An 18,300-nucleotide genomic window follows, 5' to 3' on the forward strand; every position below is an offset into this window, starting at 1 on the left:
CATAAGCTCTCATCCACGTCATCGCTTTAACAAAGCAACAAAGATGGCTCCATCATGGTCCTTTGTCCCATAAAAACAAAGAGGCGTCAGCCTTATTTAAATTATGCATTAAAAAACTACTTACATTTTCATTCCTCTCTACTGGGCGACGACAATCCTTAACGCAATTATTATTATTACTTAAACGGGTGATGTTTGCGCGAACGTTCGCGAAAATGCGGACACAATAATTAAACAAATAAAAACGAATAATTAAAAATTATTTTTACTTGTGATAGACTTAATAAAAATTTCAAATTAGCTAAAATGTAAATTATCGCGATCACGCAGCCAAACGCTGATTAAACGTTGAACGTATAAAGAAGGATAATATCGCGCCAAGCTGCGCGATCTGACTGAGAAACTACAGAGCGGATTTTCACTTTTACTTTTTTTATATTTAGGTGGCTCGTATTGAAATTCGAGGTTCGAACTCATTATTTTTTATATGGCAGATTCTTGGAAGGATGCTGCAGAGGCGGATCGGAGTTGGAAACATTTCTCACGGGAAAATACAACGCAAAGCATTTAATATACTAGAATCGTTAATTTTTTAATACTACTCAAAGAGACCCTTAATTTAAGGTATGACAAAAGGGAAGGTTCCATTTGAATGTTGGAGTGGGGGGCTCTTCAATCTCAGCGATGGCTCTCAACTTTTATGACAGTAATTCTAAACTGCATTTTTTCAAATTTACCTATATAGATAGTTAGATATGCCTAGGATCTATTTTAAAAGATATTGCTGGAATATAATGAGATATGAGATATTCCTAGCAGATTTGAATATGCAAATAAGATATTCTATAATTATCTTGCAATATTTCAAAATTAATTAAATATAATGGTTTTCCCATGTTTCATGTGGACATACTTAAAAATTATTGCTTTATATGATTGTATTGATTTTTCAGTTTTTTTGTTGATTTTTATTAATAAAAATAAGCTCAATAATTATTATTACTGTAAATGGACTGGTTCCCTATTCCAGTCATTCAAAAACATTCCTGTACAACTTCATGCACGTTTGAAACAATAACTTTTTCATTGACCTACAATGCAGAAGTATGAGAAGTAGATCTATTAATAGAATTTCTTTTCGATAGAGTAAACGGCAATAATGTGGAACAAATTTCATAAAAAATAAATGCGGGCGTTTTCGAAAAAACCCTCATGTAGCCGTGGTCAAAACCAACTTTCTTATTTAAAATGGAACACCCTGTATGTGGTGACATTTTTGGATTCTATATAAAGTTATAAACATTTTGATGTATGACATGCCATATATTTATTCAACTGTTTCTGAGATACGAGGTTTTGAAAATTGCTGTTTTTATGAATTTAAACGCCTCTAAAACTTACTGTACTAAAAATAGTAAAAATAGACTCTTAGATCTAAAGAATTTTAGAGCATTTAAATTGCGCGGTTTCTCTTTATAAACTTTTAATTTTAAATACCCCCAAAGAAAAAAATCCAGGGGTGTAAGATCTGGAGATCTTGCAGGCCATTCTGTAGGACCCCTCCTACCAATCGACTATCCGGGAAATACCGCATTCAAATATTCGCGTACCTGACGAGCAAAATGGGGTGGGGCACTATCCTGTTTAAATCAAATAGATCTATTTGGTATATTAAGCTGATTTGGATTTGGAAAAGAAATTGTAAGAGTTGGAATTAAGTTATTTTGAAAAAATTCTAAATATCGAAGAAGAGAAATAAGAATTTGATCGAAAAAAAAAAGGTTCAATAATTATATAATTTAAGATACCTGCCCAAATATTAAATTTTTTTGGATGCTGTGTATGATTTTCTCTCATAAAATGATTGGGATTATTCGTGCCCAATACCTAAAATTTTGCTTATTTAACGTACTATTTAAGCAAAACGTGGTTTCATAACTAAATAGTATCTCCCGATGGAACACTGGATTTAAGTTACACATTTCCATCAAATTTTCAGTATTTTTATACACTATGTTATATATATCTGTATGTTATATACAACACTACGACCTAACAGCTAATACTACAATGTTTAACACTATCGAAGTAATATTTATAGTCTGTTTTTTTATAACCAGCCCTTTTTATTTATATATTTACATCTGCCAGATTACCTGGCGGAAGCACAATGAAGTATCCATTACCTGCCTAATTAGTATATTAAATATTATGTTAATCTGTATTACAGATAAAAATCGCACCTAGCTCTACCCTTCTTATAGGGATTAAACCCCACCTTTTGTTTTCGCTTTACTCATTAACTAGGTATTAAGTTTACTTAAGCCCATAGATGACCGCAACAGTCTTGGAAAATTACATTTTATTACTCTCTAACTATTTGAAATACATTGTAAACCACCAACACTTTTAAGAAATAAATAAAAAATATTGCAAATTTGAACATATATATAATATATAAAACAAATTCTATCGAATAATACCCAACGGCCAAATATTATAGTTTATTAATTAACGTAAATCGGAAAGCTCACTTAGACAATAAGTTAATGTGCATTGCCCATTCGGGTATTCTCTTAATGTTATCTTATCTTTTCCTCTCTTATCTTTTTTATATTTTGAGATGTAAATAGATACAATGTCATTAAACCTTCAAACACTAATAGTATCTAAAAATTGACTATTTAGCTTCTTAAAGTCCAAAAAATAATAGCAGTCATTTTTTAATAATTAGCCAGTTGCATCAGCAGAACCATATTTATGTTTTTTTTTAATCCTAGGTGAGCTTTGGAAAATCAGGTATATTAACGATTTACATCATTGCCAGTGTAGCACTAGAGATCAGTGTATTGCTAAGGACTGGTCTTTTTAAAGATAAAAAATATCCATCAACTAACCTACTTACAGAAGCAGGAGTTTTTCAAATTCAATTGAGTGATAAGACTCCTATACAGTAATAAAATTTGCCAACACAGACCTGAAGTAACAGCAACAACTTAGCAAAGTATTAATACCTTTCTTTTGCCTAGAATAAACTTTTATGTACTAAATGATCTCTGGTTTATATAGCTCCAAAAATTGACAATATTATGCCTCTTGAATTTAGAAGAAAACCCTTATTTAAAATTAAGCATTAGCAATTTCATTGAGCAATTGCTTTCTCAAATTAAACATGTATTTTAATTCTCTTTTCGTTTTTCTACTTTGAGTTGAATTACTGTATGTATATATAATATAGTTATGTAACTAGATTATATTAATGTAAGCTTGTACGTATTTTGTCCGAACTAGATAAATTCATATTTTTAAGAAAAAGACACACACAAACTTGCACAGTTTATTGTATTTCCAATAATCACATTTATAACTGCTTTGTAAAATAATTTTTAAAAAAACAATATTTTATTATTACTAATATTATTATTTCATGATTTATTAAGCTCTTAAAATTGTCGCTTAATATTCGGAATAATATAAACCTAATTTGAATCTCGGAGAAAAATGAAAGAAAGAAAGAAAGAAAATGTGCTATATTACGTAAGAATAATCTTGTGTACAAGCATCCTACAAGCTAAAAAAACAAAACACAAATACAATTTCAAAAATTGACAAAACAATGAACAAAATTAAACACAAGAAGACAAAACTTTTTGAACATACTTAAATTAAAGATAACTAAATAAAACAATCAATTACTAAATAAAGGTAAACTTGTTGACAAAACTAGAGAAGAAAAAAGGAAAAAAAGAAAACTTTGCAACATGTCCAAGGTTAAAACCTATCATTAAAAAAGTCATCCAGGTTATAATATGCCTTAGCCAATAAAAGCGACTTTGGCATAAGCTTTCTTAAACGAGTAGCTTTAAACGCATTGAATATATAAAAAATTATATGAAATACTGTAAAAATATACGAAATTAAAATGCTTGGAATAAAATGTCAAATGCCTCGAAACTCAACAAGTTTAAACACTCTTAAAGACACTGCTTTAAATACCGGAAACGCATATAAAAAAGTGTAAAGGATTATATTTACCAGAGAAAAAGAATATGAATTATTTAAAGCGAACAAATACTACAAAGCCTAGAAATATCTGGACTACATATATACGAAATTACTTTAAAAGCTTTGTTGTAAGAAACTAAAATGGGACAAATTATTTAAGTTGCAAACAAAATAAAACTTTGTATTTTCTTTGTATAACCTATATTAAAAAATAAGAAAAAAATATATCGAATACTTAAAAATATAAAAACTACTGATACTGACAAAATACATCAGGTGGTGCAGAATTAATTTATTGTAAATATACAATCAGGATTACAGCAACAATATTATAGTTACGTAAAATCGAGTGTTTCACTGGTTAAGATCTAGAAATTCATTTAAGCTGTAGAATGCCTTAGTCACCGAATATTTTTTCGCACAGTTGTTAATTTATTTCTCATTCATTCTCCTTATATGTCTAGGCAATTTAACAAAAAAATTAGGTCCAAAATAATCGGTATTCATAAATGATTTATTAAACCTTACATCATTAACACTATGTCTTCATTTAGTCTACTATTGTGATCAGGGCCGTGACTTTGCAATTCATATTGATTAAAATTTCGTTAAGTAAAAACCAGACACCTCAATATGTATTATGAGGGAGCAGTTGAAATTTTGAATTCAACAAAAGATCTCCTCACATGAGTCCAGACATTGGATCACACCAATCACCCTCTTTTGCAGTAGAAAAATTCTTTTAGGTGGAGGGTCGTACCGTAAGCCAAAATTTTATAATCACACGCAGATTAAAAAAGTGCATGATATAAAGTGTCAATAGTACAGACTTGTCAACAAGTCGTTTCATATTTCTAATAAAGAAAGTTAAATAAAAAAGTTAATTAAAATGTTGTCTGTATGTACCCCAAAAGTTTCATAGATTTTGTATTGGAAAGTTCATTCGTAAGGCTTTGTATTTCAATTGTGCTTAGACTATATAGATTTTTTTCGGTTTTATTATATCGTTATTTAATGACAACATATTTGTATTCAACCAATTTTGTATTGAGACCAGGAAACTATTTATATCCCAGATTTTAGTTTCTTAAAAGAGAAGTTGTGTCATCAGCAAAAAACACAAGATGATTGTCGACAGATACTTCCATGTCATTAATATAAATTAGAAAAAGAAGAGGCTCTAAAATTGATCCCTGGTTAACCCAATTTTTATGTTTAAGTCACTAGATATGTCGTTACAAGAAAAAGTTGTTCTACCTGATAAATAATTGCAAAGTAACTTCTGATTTATATCTTGAAACCCATATTCTTTAAGTTTCTTCTTCAATATGTGATGGGATATGCAGTCGAAGCCCTTGGAGAGGTCGCAGATGATTGCTCCCACATGTTGACTCTCCTCAAAACCTCCGACCACATTCTTCATGACATACCGCTGTTACAGTGAATCTTTGATGTCCGAACTCAAATTGTTTATCAGTGGAAAGCTTGTTTTTTCAAAATATGTGTACTTTTGATTTGTTGAAACACTTTGGATATAGCAGGCACTAAGGAAATGGGTTGATAATTATTAGGGTCTTCAGTATCATCGTCCTTCTTATAATTTTAAAAAGCTTGGGTACACTCCCTCACTTATACAAGAGTTTATTAAATGGGTTAAAGGGAACTATTCTTAGACTTTAAATTATTTAGCATCTCTCATCTCTATAAAACCAACATTTCTAAAGGAAAAGCCATTAACTGGAATATTCTGAAGCTGCATGTAATGCACAGCGACTATTTGGTATATTTTGTAAAATATTTTCTGCAATGTTGGAGAAAAACTTATTAAATTCATCTGCTGTGACATCTATCAAAGATTTTTGCTTCTTCCTTATGTTTTTATACTGGTTTATTACTTGCCTTATTGCCTTTACTTTGTTATCAGAACTTTTTATAAAATTAGAATTTTCAATTTTCTCTTAAAGTGCCTACTCATGATCCCTAGAATTGATGTAAAGATAACTTAAGAAATTTAAGACTTCAGATGCCTGGAATAAAACAGCAAATTACTGCAAAGGTATGTAACTATAAATAAGGATTTGTATTAAATTATGAGAAATAAAGACTAGAGTAAGATAAGAGTAATTTCAGAATTCTAGAGTAAAAATTTAATAATTATAGAGTAAAGATAAGAGTAATTTCAAGTACCTCACAGAAATGAAATATAAAAAAATAAAATATTTAAAAAAAATATATATTAAAAGATATGAAAAATGAGCATAAAATATGTCATTAAATCAAAAAGTTACTACTAAATAAAAAAATACTACTGTTAAATGTGCTACTTTAAAAAAAAATTGTTTATAATTTTTTGAGAAAAATCTTATAAAAAAATTATATACTTACTAATATTAACATTATATGTAAGATTTGTTATTTATAGAAGAAACAAAAAATAGGAACAAAATCCTTAATGGGTTTTAAAGAAGCAAGTAAACGTTCTGGACACAAACCTTCAAATTCAAACATTATAATACATTACAAAGAAAATTCAATAATTATTGTAAGGTATTATTAAATCTGCCCCATGTAGAACTGCGCTACTCTGACCTACTCTGTGAAGTTTTGTAATTTATTTCTAGGTAAGTTATAACAGCATCTAAAGTATATAAAAAGTTTAATTTATTTTTAGTAAAATTTTTGATTTCAATTATACCTTATATTAAATTAAATGAATACATATAACTATTTATATTTTTGTACCACTACAACCGTTGATTGAATATTTGGGAAGATACGCAATCCTGTGTTAAAAAGTGTACCCGGTCGACTATCGGATTGCCGTTCAGTTTCGTGCACCGTGTGGTGCTGCCGCGAAGCGTCATATCTAGGAACGATTTATTTTAGCGTGTGGACTTGGCTTTTGGCTTCTTTGAGTCAGGTTTTCAACGACGCTGGAATCTCCGCTTACGCGGCCGTGTTGGATATTTTTTTAAGATATGGGATGATGCTGCCAATTATGTTTTTATTTTTTTTTTTGAACATACAACACGGTGTCATTTATGTGGTGGTCAAGTGATAAGTGATATACTTAAGGGTGGAGGCATATTGAAATTTCTTAAAAGTTTAATTTTATAAACAAATAATTACTTACCAAAATATGTTTTTGAGACAAAAATTAATACAAAAATATATATAAAAAGCTATTTTTACAAAATTACCAACAAAGTTTAATACAAGTTATAATTCCAACAAACATTGTTTCCTTCATTTTGTGTTCAAGAGGGTCAAGTTTTTAAATAAAAAGCCCGTTGCACTTAATTAACTAAAAACTAATATACAAAAAATATGTGGAACAAATTTTAAGATATAAGTAGGTTTCACGTAAATATTATAAAGAATAATTGAAATAATTCATAAGACTTAATACCGATCATAATATAACTTCTTGATCAATAATTTTTTGTAAAAAGTAACCCATTTTGTCATGTGATTCCATATCTGAAAAATGTGCAGCGTAGTGACATCTGTAAAGTAAGGGGTTGTGAGTGAGGATGTTAATAGAAATTGAAAATAGGCCACATTTTAAGTTTTAAGCGACACAGGAAAATTCTCAATTACCAGTTGTTACAACTATACTTAAAACTATAAAAAGATACCTAGTAACAAAAAAAAAACATTTTGTTTAAAGACCCCGCATCACGGTTATACAGGACGTCAATAGAGGTGGAATAATTAGAGGAAAGTTGAGCAATATAGTGTCCTTTTATAATAAAATCTAAATACTTCCTAAATTTTGCAAAAAACTGAAATTTGGCAAAATCATTTTATTTTTTTCTGGCGTTATTTCAAAATATATGACAAAAGTATTTATTAAATGAATAAATTATTGTGACCACTTTTTCTCGCCTATACGATGACACCTTTAAAATTTAAAATACGACGTTCTGTCTTTAAAGAGCCATCATCAACTTTGTTTTTCTTTGTCGGCGCTATATTGACCATTTGCAGTTTAACGACGCGGGAATCTTTGGCCGCCCGGCCGTTTTGTTATTTTTTTAAGACAAGGGCGATGATGATAACAGCGCTTTTATTTATTTTGTTATTGCCGATATTTAAATGCGCTGTGATCTCGCATAAATAACTATAAAGATAGTTATAGATAAATGTGGTGGTTAAGTAATGTATGAATGTTTGAATAAGGGTTGAAATGTTTTGAATAAGGGTGTAACAACACTATAAAATATCGAAAATAGGCCACACTTTAATTTGCAATACAGGGAAACACTTAATTACTAATTCTTAAAACTAGAAAAAGTTAATAAGAAAAAAAAACAAATATTTTGTTTAACAGTATGAAGGGTCTCATCGCGGTTATACAGGATGTCCAAAATAAGGATGAGCAATAAATGGTTTAATTAGGCGAAAGTTGCGCAATATAAATGCAATGATTGAATAAATGCAATCTAAAAATTGTAAAAATGCCAAATACTTCCTAATATTCAGGAAAAAGGTGAAATTTGGCAAAATGGTTTTTTTATTTTTTTCTGGCGTTATTTGAAAATATAAAATAAAATCATTTATACATTGTTGTAAACGCTTTCTCTCATTTACAAATTAACATCTTTAACTTTTAAATACGACGTTTAATAACTCTTAAATCCTTCTTTAGAGAGTCATAATCAACTTTTTTTCTTCTTGTCGACTCCATGTTGGCCACTTGCAGTTTTGAATAACCCTTTTACAACAAGAATTACTTTTTCAACGAGGTAATTTCTAGTGAGTAGTTGGAATCATCCCTATTAAATATTATATACCTCTCTCTCTTTTAAATACAATTTCGAATTTCAAAAAATTCAAAACATACTTTATTCATAAATACATGATACCTACTTCTTGACATGGTACTTCTATGATATAAAATAGGCACATTAATCGACATATTACTAACACATAATTTAAAAACAATACACAATAGTGGGTTCAACATACTAGTATAAACACAAAATGTATTTTCAATTTCAAAGCAAGACGACTTAAAAATTTTTTAGAGTAACATCACAAATTCTAACCTTTACATCTTTACTAAAAACTAATTATATACGATTGGCCTGTTCCTAACTATCTTAAAAAAATTCTAATGCTATAAAAATACTTGCTTTTAAGAAGTTTCATTAAGAACTTTTTAAAGCGAGGAGAACTTCTAGAGACTTTTATGACATTTGGAAAATGATTAAAAATTTTTATGCTCAAGTAAATAAGAGAATTCTTAGTTCACTTTTCGGGATGGGCATTGGAATATTGTATTCTTTTCTGATATTATAACGTTTTAAGGAGCCATTATTTTGAAGATACAATTTATATTTTTTATATATTAGGCAAGCAGACTCAACAATAAACAAGCAACACAAGGAAAGTATCTTTAAATAGGGGTCTGCATGTCCTGTGGAGATTTATAACACATATATTTAATGGCTCGTTTTTTAAAAACAAACATCGAGTCAAAAAGCCGTTTACTAATGCAACTCCAAAATGTTATTCTATACTGTAGGTATTTTTGTATGAAAGTAAGTTCCAACTTTCGACAAAAAAAAATAGACCGTTTTTGCAGATATTAATCTCAGTTCATTTAAAACCACTCTAACAGCATAACATCGTCTAGCCAGTTTTTGCCTCCTGACATATCTCCATAAAACTTACGTTTATGATCGATAACAATTCGAAGAAATCTGTTAAAATTATTCACTTCCAATTCTTTCTTGTGAATCATGAACTGCTCTGAACATAAAAACTTAACAATTTAGTCTTATCTATGTTTAAAGACAACAAATTAGCATCAAATCACTGTTTAATCATTAATAAATCTTTAGAAATTGTTTTTGTTAATGTGCTTTTATTATTGTCTGCCCATAAGATAGTGGTGTCATCTGCAAAAATAGTGAAGAATCCTCTTATCTGGAGAAACGCCAGGTCATTTATATACAATAGAAATAAAATAGGACCGAGAAACGAACCCTGCTTACTACACAAAGTTCAGACAAACTGCCATTTGGCCAAACAAACTTTTTTCTGTCTAACAAAACAAAATTTTAACCATTCTAGAGCAACTCCCCTAAACCCATATCTAGAAAGCTTATCGAGCAATTTCCATGGTTGACACAGTCAAAGTCTTTAGAGAAGTCGCAGAATACCGCTGCAGCAAAGTGACCTTTTTCGAGCTCAAATATAATCTCTCCAGGAATGAAAACATTACTCGACATTCATTTAATATGTTATTTTTTTTATTAGGAAAGCTACCATTCGTACTATAACCAGTTTCTCAATAACTTTAAAGGCTTTTTAGGCTTTATTTTTATCTTTTTCATGAATGAATTTCATCATGAATGAATTTCATCATGAACACTAAAGACCATAAACATAATATATTGATTTAAAATTTTCTTAAAGTAAAAAAAAGAAAAAGAGAAAATGGCTCTCATAGACATGAAGAGACAGTATTTTTAAGAGTTCGGATTGATTTTTGTAGATAAAATAGATAATTTTCTGTGAGGTTTATAATTAGATTTTTTTAAAGATTTTCTAATAAGATTTTGAGATTCCCATATTAGGTTGTTATAAATCAAAGTCTTAATTAATATACGCACACTGATTAATTTTGCCTAAAGGAGCCATCGTCTTAGAAACTAAACACATTTACATATATCTATCTATTTGTGATTATGATATCCAAGAAAAATTTTTAACAACTACCAAATTGCAATACGGCAAACACGAACCTGTGCAAAAACTCTCCCACACGACTCGGATGATCGGCCGGTTACTAATGAGAAGCGACGGACGAAATTATTTTCGCGCATACTGGAGAGAATCGCCATCTATTTTTCACGCATATTTGCGGTCACGCTTTAGCCCATAAGGTTGCGTATCTTCCCAAATATTCAATCAACGCTACAACCCTGTGGTCCAACGTTAAATATAAACCAGGAAAGTTGAAATATCACATTATCATCATTTTAGCAAGAGAACTTTGTTGGAAACATGTGCCGAACTAATTTGGATTTCACATTAGTAGTCATTCGCGAAAACGTATTTTTAGAATTCTCGGATAATTTTGCATACATTTATTGGACTTTCCACTTATTGCATATCAATATGCAAAATAATATGTTTAATAAAATTACGTTTAAATTATCACGTTTATAAAATATAATACAAAGTTTGATCGGATCATTTTAGCAAACTATTATTTTAAAAATAGAGGCCAAGGTAAATTTCTAAAAAAAATATTTACCTTTCTAGGATTTTCATGGCAGTAGCTTTAAATTGATCACTTCTTTAACACAAATAATCACTTCTTGATCACAGAACCATTAAAACATCTTTCCTTCCAAACCTTATAACCACAACTGCTAGCAGTATATTCAATGTCAGACTCTTAAATTAATTATCTACAAAAAAAAGATTTGCTCGTGGTTAGAGATAACGGGGATAATTTGATTACAAAACCGATATAAACTCTATTTATTTGGCATCTATTGACCCTTGCCGATTGATGGATAAAACGTACGATAACAAAGGGTTAACGGTATTGTACGTTGTCAAGTGACGCAACTGATAAACTAAAATTAGATTTTTATGCGGTTTATTATAATTATTTTACTTCATTTGAGATGGGAAGTATTACATAATTGCTTAAGTATTATGAAAAAAAGTGTTTGGATAAGCTCATTTATTTTTTTCCATTTATAGCAGGTTTAAAGTGCAAAAATCTATGTAAATGAATTTTATAGTTAATGAGTTTGGTTTTTGAAGTATTAATATGTTTTGGAAAATATAATATATCAAGATGAGTGATAGAAAAATAAGATAATTATTTATTAACAATAGTAGCAAATTTAAACAAATTTATGAGAAAAAATTAATTTTTTAAGTGAATTTAATGACATAGAAGCTATAAAAAATACCAACTTAATTAATTTTTGGAAATAAATATTTAGCGTAGCATAATTACATAATAAAATCATATTTTAAGACGAGTAAGTCCACTTTAAATAATTCAAAAAAAAATGAAATTTGAACATCTCAAATCAAACAAATTACACTTAATCGACAATAGACGTATTTCGAGATATGATACCTATTTCAAATCCCATATACAAAGAAAATAAGAATAATCAAATAATTAATGGTAATCATGATTTTCAAGGTAATTCATTGATTAAGGAAGAAAATGGGGTAAAAACTTAAAAGAATGTAAAAAATTACCTTATCCCAAAAATGATCATTATCAATATATCGATATTCATTACCAAACTCAACAATTGCAGAGTAATAATAAAATCATAATTAGTTTAAGTTTATTATTTATTCATTATTTTTACATTAGACATTCATTATAAATAATTTTATCAATCTTTATTCCTATTAACATTTTTCAATTAATTTGAATAATTTAGACTTAAAGATTAGTGGAGTTACTTCTTTACTTATCTCCAGGAAAATGACGTGAATATTTCTATAAAACTTCTATCATTAAAGAGATACAGTTAGAGGTTATTAAACTGTTTGAATGAGCAAGACCAACTGTTTTGTTGTTGTGTTGTTTGCTGTTTATTTCTTAACATTTCAATGGACTCTATGCTTTTCTAGCCTTAACAAATCGAGGGTATGGAAGGAGGAAAGAATTATTTTTTGTTAGGGAAAGGTAGGGTGTGAGAGAAGAGGAGTTGTTGAATTAGAGAAGTTTTACCTTACTCCAAAGCTTGTTTTGTTAGTTTTCATTATTTTTTTGATATTTTAATATTTAGCCGAATAGAGATTTCTAAGGTCCCATTACTCTTCGCTTAATACGGAACCGGTTTATTTTATGGCGTTTAAGATTTCTTAGTACTATTTTGAATTTTGCATATTTCTGCTTAATAAATTGTGCCACTGTCTGCACTGTTAGATATTTATGTCTGTATTTCTTAGAAACCAAGGGGCATTTACTAGTATTCTTAATGTCTTGTTTTGAAGTGTTAGTAATTACTTGTTTGTAACTGAGTAATTTATTTTTTATTGAGAATTTACTCTTTGTTCCAATTTATACAGTGAAGCTTTTATCCCGTTGCATTGACACAGTTATAGAGAAACTATGAGAGGTTAGTACAGCCTACCATTCGTACATACATAATTTTTTTAAGCTTAAAGATTATCTAAATATCTATTGTATTTTACTGCTTATAATTTAATTAATATTTTTGAGCTACGTAATCTTAAGATAATAAATTCAACAAAGAAAGGATTTTTAAAACCAAAAATCGTGGATGACTAATCAAATTTTAAAACTAATGGAAGAGAGAAAAATCTACAACAAAAGTAATGAAGAAGAGTACAAAAAGATCCAGGCAAAGGCAGAGATTAAGAAAAATATTAGAGAAGCCAAAGAAAAAGAAGCAGCAGAGAGGCCCAGAAATAGAAATACTATAAGCCAGACATGACAGCTCCACAAAAAAAATTAAAGACAAACCGGATCTAAAAAACAGGTGGAAGTCAAAATCAGAAAAGCTTTTTAAAGATCAAAGACCGGAGGTCACGTACTCAGTATCAGAAGAACTGTAAAGGCCTACCAATACTAATCCACGAGATAGAAATAGCAATGAGACAAATAAAAAACAAACAAGCAGTGGGACCAAACAACATGGAGGCTGGATTTCTGAAGCTGTTGGATGATGGAGCCTGGAATACCGATATCTTTAACAGAATCCATAACTCTGGAAATATCCCCGACAGATGGCAGTAATCAGAATTGGTAGCGTTGCCCAAAAGACTTGGAGTAAAGAAGTGCGAGGAATATGGGACAAAAAATCTGATAAGTCCTATGCTAAAATTATTTCTTAAAATGATGTACAGAAGAATTTACACCAAATATGAAGAACAGATATCGAAAAACCGATTTGGTTTTATAAATGCAGTTGTACCCAGAGAGTTGGAATTTAAGTTTTATTACAGAGATGCAGGGAAGTCAACTGTGATGTATGCACATGTCTAATCGATTATGAAAAAGCATTTGATCGCGTTCAATATCATAAAATGATTAGTATTCTGGAAAAAGCTGGCTTGGACGATAAAGATATCAGATTAATTTCAAATATTTAATGGAATCAGACAGCATGCTTAGGACTTGATAGAGATCGAATAAAACAGGTAAAAATACAACGTGGGGTCAGACAGGGATGTGCCTTTGATATTCAATTTATATTCCGAATTTTTTTTTAACAAACTCCTTATCGGAATAGAAGAAGGTACCTTTTTGAACGGAGTTAGACTAAATAATATTCCATAGGTCGACGATACATGACGACCATGGTGATAGATAGCAGTTAACTTGAAAGCACTGAAAAGGTTAATGGAGCCTATTACGCAGTACAGTCAACATGGTCTTAATATCAACGTAAAAAAACGAAACAAATAATCATAAGCAAAATAGATATTGAAGAAGATCACCTATTTGTCGACGAAACTCGAATTGAAGAAAGAAATATCGTATAGAAAAAGCAAGGACGGTATTTCACAAAATGAGTGCCATCTTGAAAAGTTACCATATATCTTAAAACAACGTTAAGGCACTTTAGATGCTATGTTTGTTCTGTTTTATTGTGTGGCGTAAAATCCTGAACACTCACAGAAGCCTCTACTAACTAGTAGTATTTGAGATGTGACTGTATAGGAAGGAGAATGCTCCGAGTACTATGGACAGCTCACATTACAAACATGGAAGTGCTAAGAAGAATGAAAAAAGATCTAGAAGTAATAAACAGCAACAAAAAAAGAAAACTAGAATATCTGGGAATCCTATGAAAAATAAATATCGATACTCCCTATGACAAACCATAATACAAGGAAAGGTATTGGGTACAAAAAAGGCCCGGAATACAAAGACTTAAGAATACTTTCACCATTCTATGGAAAAGATCTAAAACATGTCCAACCGTTGGAGTATAACCTAAATAACGAATAACATGGTCCAATCTCTAAAAGTCTATCTAATTTTTTAGGTAGATAGTTTATGTGGTGTTGTGAAAGAAACCTCCTGATACTACTTAAAAAAATATTTCCAAGCCGAATAAATCTAAATCAAGTATTATGTGCATATTAACCTAAATTCTATATTGCACAACTAAAAATACATTATTTAAAATGCATAGGGAGCTAATAATAGTTTAGTTGACCCTATCAATTGGCCGCTCCACTTTGAAAAGTTGCTAAATATAAATCGGTTATTGGAGTCAATCAAGAGAGTTTAGATTTTTAAATACGAGAAGCATTATTTGTAATATATTCAGAACGGTTATGTGGACATTAATAGTAATTCTTTAACAATGGAAATTTACGTTGAGTTATATTAATTTCGACAAAGCAAAAATGATTTCTCAAATTTTAACATTTAGATTGCTCTTAATTATTTAAATACTTTTATTTTAAGGTAGTTCCATTTTTAACCATATAATTTTCAATACTATAATCACATATTTTAGTCAAGGTATTTTATTTTTGAAGAAGGAATTGTTTAAATAATCTTCAGAGACAAAAAGTCTTTCTTTCAAATGTCGACAGTTTGATTTTTTATAAAGTCATCATTTGCATACAAAGTTTCTAAAGCAAACTGCCAGCTGTAAATTGATCGTGATTTATTAAGAAACTAAGCAAAATTCGTCTACGATCGAAGAAAATTTAAATAAGCATAGAAAAGGTATTAAAAGTCCTATGTCCTATTTAATCCAATAATTAAGACGCACAAAAGTGCCTATAACAGCAGACAGCTTTTCGTATGCAAAAGTGCATTTTTCATTCTCAAATAAAGATTGTGTTCTTCGATTATGTTTGCCTTTATCTGTTGGGAAATTGCTTCAAGATCTACGCGGAAAAAATACTTCAGGCAACTCCAAACCGCATTATCAAACCTATTGTTCAATGAAGCAACATGAGACGCTTCATTTTCTATTAAAGACTACAGTAATCGTAATTATAGGCATCTAGGCGAAACTTGATGTTTGAAAAATGATTATGTTTATCTCTAAATATGCTAACACTAAGGTAAAATAGAAGATCTTGGCTGTCAATGTAAGGAACTAGCTATAAATAAAACCCAGAGAGTTAAATGGCAATGCTAAGCGTAAAGAAATAGTTAAAAAAGACTATCCATCTCAGACGTGCTAAGAAGTTCCATTCAAATATAAATGGATTGAAAGGATATCATCAAGATGATTCCAGTGTAGCGGATATTAGCTGTTGACTATAGGCAAAACATATTTTTATCACAGGTTCCAGTTCAAAAAGTTTTGTACCCTCATCAACTTTTAGTTTCGGTTTTTGAAGTACATGATGTTATAACAGGTAAAGCATATTTTTCCGTTTATCACAAAGGTATGGGAAAAAAAAAGGTCTCAATGAAGTGTACTTATTTATTGCAATTTATATAGAAGAAAGCGTGAAAATTAATATAAATTCTAGTGATTTTCAAGTAATTTCCAAGTGATAATAATAGATTAACTCTTAATTTCTACTAGAAACACTTATTTATCCCGTATTTATTGCCTACTATTGTTATTTCGATTTAAAAGACGCGCCAATATAAAAACTCGCCTCCTAGCGGCATCAGTAACGTTCGCGAGGGGAACCCCCTGTATCGACTTAAGTAATCCAGTAATCGAATTTCCAGTAATTTTTTTGTTGCTGTTTTGTTGATGTCAAGAATTCAAACATCTTCATCTCTTCATGGACATTTATGTCCGGGACAAAACAAAAATTACACAAGTTTGAGACTGTTAACCTAATTAACTGAAATAAAGATGGTTGCAATAATAATTCATTATTTTTCAATACGTGGTCATTCATTTTTCCTTCGTGACAGGAACTTTGGAGTAGTAAAAAAAGAGTACTGAAAAACATGAAATCGAACACTTTGTATTGGCAAGTCAACAATACAAGTTTAATGTGCTAAGTGTTAATCTTATAAAAAATGACAACAGAGTCATTAAAGGTTTTAAGTTTTGTGTTTTTCACATATCATAAAAGACATTGGTTAAATCTCAAACGAAACATTTCCATTCCAAATTTATGGAATGGAAATTTTTAACACATGACTGGGTTAACGCTTTATTCATTTCTAATAAGCATCAGACACCATAGGCCCGATAGATTTTGTGCAAAACTAACCTACCCTAATGTCAAAATATCTATTAAGAATACAAAACTGGTTAAATAAGAAAAAATATAAAACCTAATGAATACGAAACAAAAAGTTTTTATGAAGAACCTTTTTTGTGGCCACATGAAGATATCGATGTGTTAAATTTCCTCTGTTTCTCAAAATGTGTGAATTTTTAAGAACTTTGTAAAAAAAACAAAACATATAAATATCTATCTTGTTTTTTGTACCTTATTCCATCAAGTGTTTTTATTAAATTGCCATTAGATCGCGAATTTAGAGAAAAAATATTTCATCTATATTCTATTAATTTCCTATATACCCATATGTTTATGTTTACATAATGTAAAGTAGTTTAAGTATTCTTTACTTTACTTCAAATCGATGTATTTTTAACATTGGAATGCCATATTTTCTTTAAAAAAATAAGAAGAAGTAATCAAGGGGTAGTTTTGGGCAGACTACTACTGATTTCTACTGAGATATATGAGTTTTTACATAAATTAAAAGCATATAAGAATGAGGTATTAAACCTATAACTGATTATGGCGAAGTCAGCAAAAAAAGTAAAATAACTCTTTCCAGATATGTTTGATGTAAAACACTATAAAAATTTACCTAAATATATATATGGGATATACAAAGATATTCTTTTATATTATGAAATGTGCACGTTTGTTATAAAATACTGTAGAAGGATTTTCATCACTTAATCCGTTTTAATATACTCGTACATTAAAATAATCGGACATCATGAAGTATTTAATTTGTGCACGAGGTTAAACCGTGTGCAATTTTAAGTAAAGTGTGTTAAAAATATGAAACATATGTGTTACTGGATAGTATATGTACACATTCGAGGATATCTTTAGTATACATACACATTTTTTAGGAATGTTTCGAGATTGCGCATGAATATTTTGATAAAAATGAAACTTTTATGTGCTGAGCTTAGACTTTTTGTTATCATTGGTTTTTATCAAGGTTATATAACATATTAGTCAACGTTGCAAATATTCTAAATGTTGCCATTTTAAATTTACGGTTTGTATTAGAAATTATTTATATTGTCACTCTTTTCGTAAGGTAATGAGTTGGAAAAAGTACAATTCATGACTAAAATAATG

General features: G+C 29.6%; 1 protein-coding gene across 3 annotated transcripts in view; it reads right to left on the reverse strand.

Moving 5' to 3' along the window:
- Nucleotides 1-18,300, reverse strand: part of LOC126737116 (speckle-type POZ protein-like B) — a 40,290-nt gene that overhangs the window by 11,352 nt on the left and 10,638 nt on the right. Inside the window, exon 1 of one of the 3 annotated variants that reach the window (XM_050441853.1) lies at nucleotides 11,276-11,418. The exons of 1 other annotated variant lie outside the window; for it this stretch is intronic. In XM_050441853.1, coding sequence (XP_050297810.1) covers nucleotides 11,276-11,292 — 17 coding nt within the window. In that variant the 5' untranslated portion in view covers nucleotides 11,293-11,418. Of the gene's footprint in view, nucleotides 1-124; nucleotides 412-11,275; nucleotides 11,419-18,300 lie in introns of those variants that run through there. One more of the 3 variants, XM_050441854.1, reaches the window with a different exon arrangement.

This window comes from Anthonomus grandis, chromosome 6 (genome assembly GCF_022605725.1).
Source record: "Anthonomus grandis grandis chromosome 6, icAntGran1.3, whole genome shotgun sequence".
Classification (NCBI taxonomy): domain Eukaryota; kingdom Metazoa; phylum Arthropoda; class Insecta; order Coleoptera; family Curculionidae; genus Anthonomus; species Anthonomus grandis.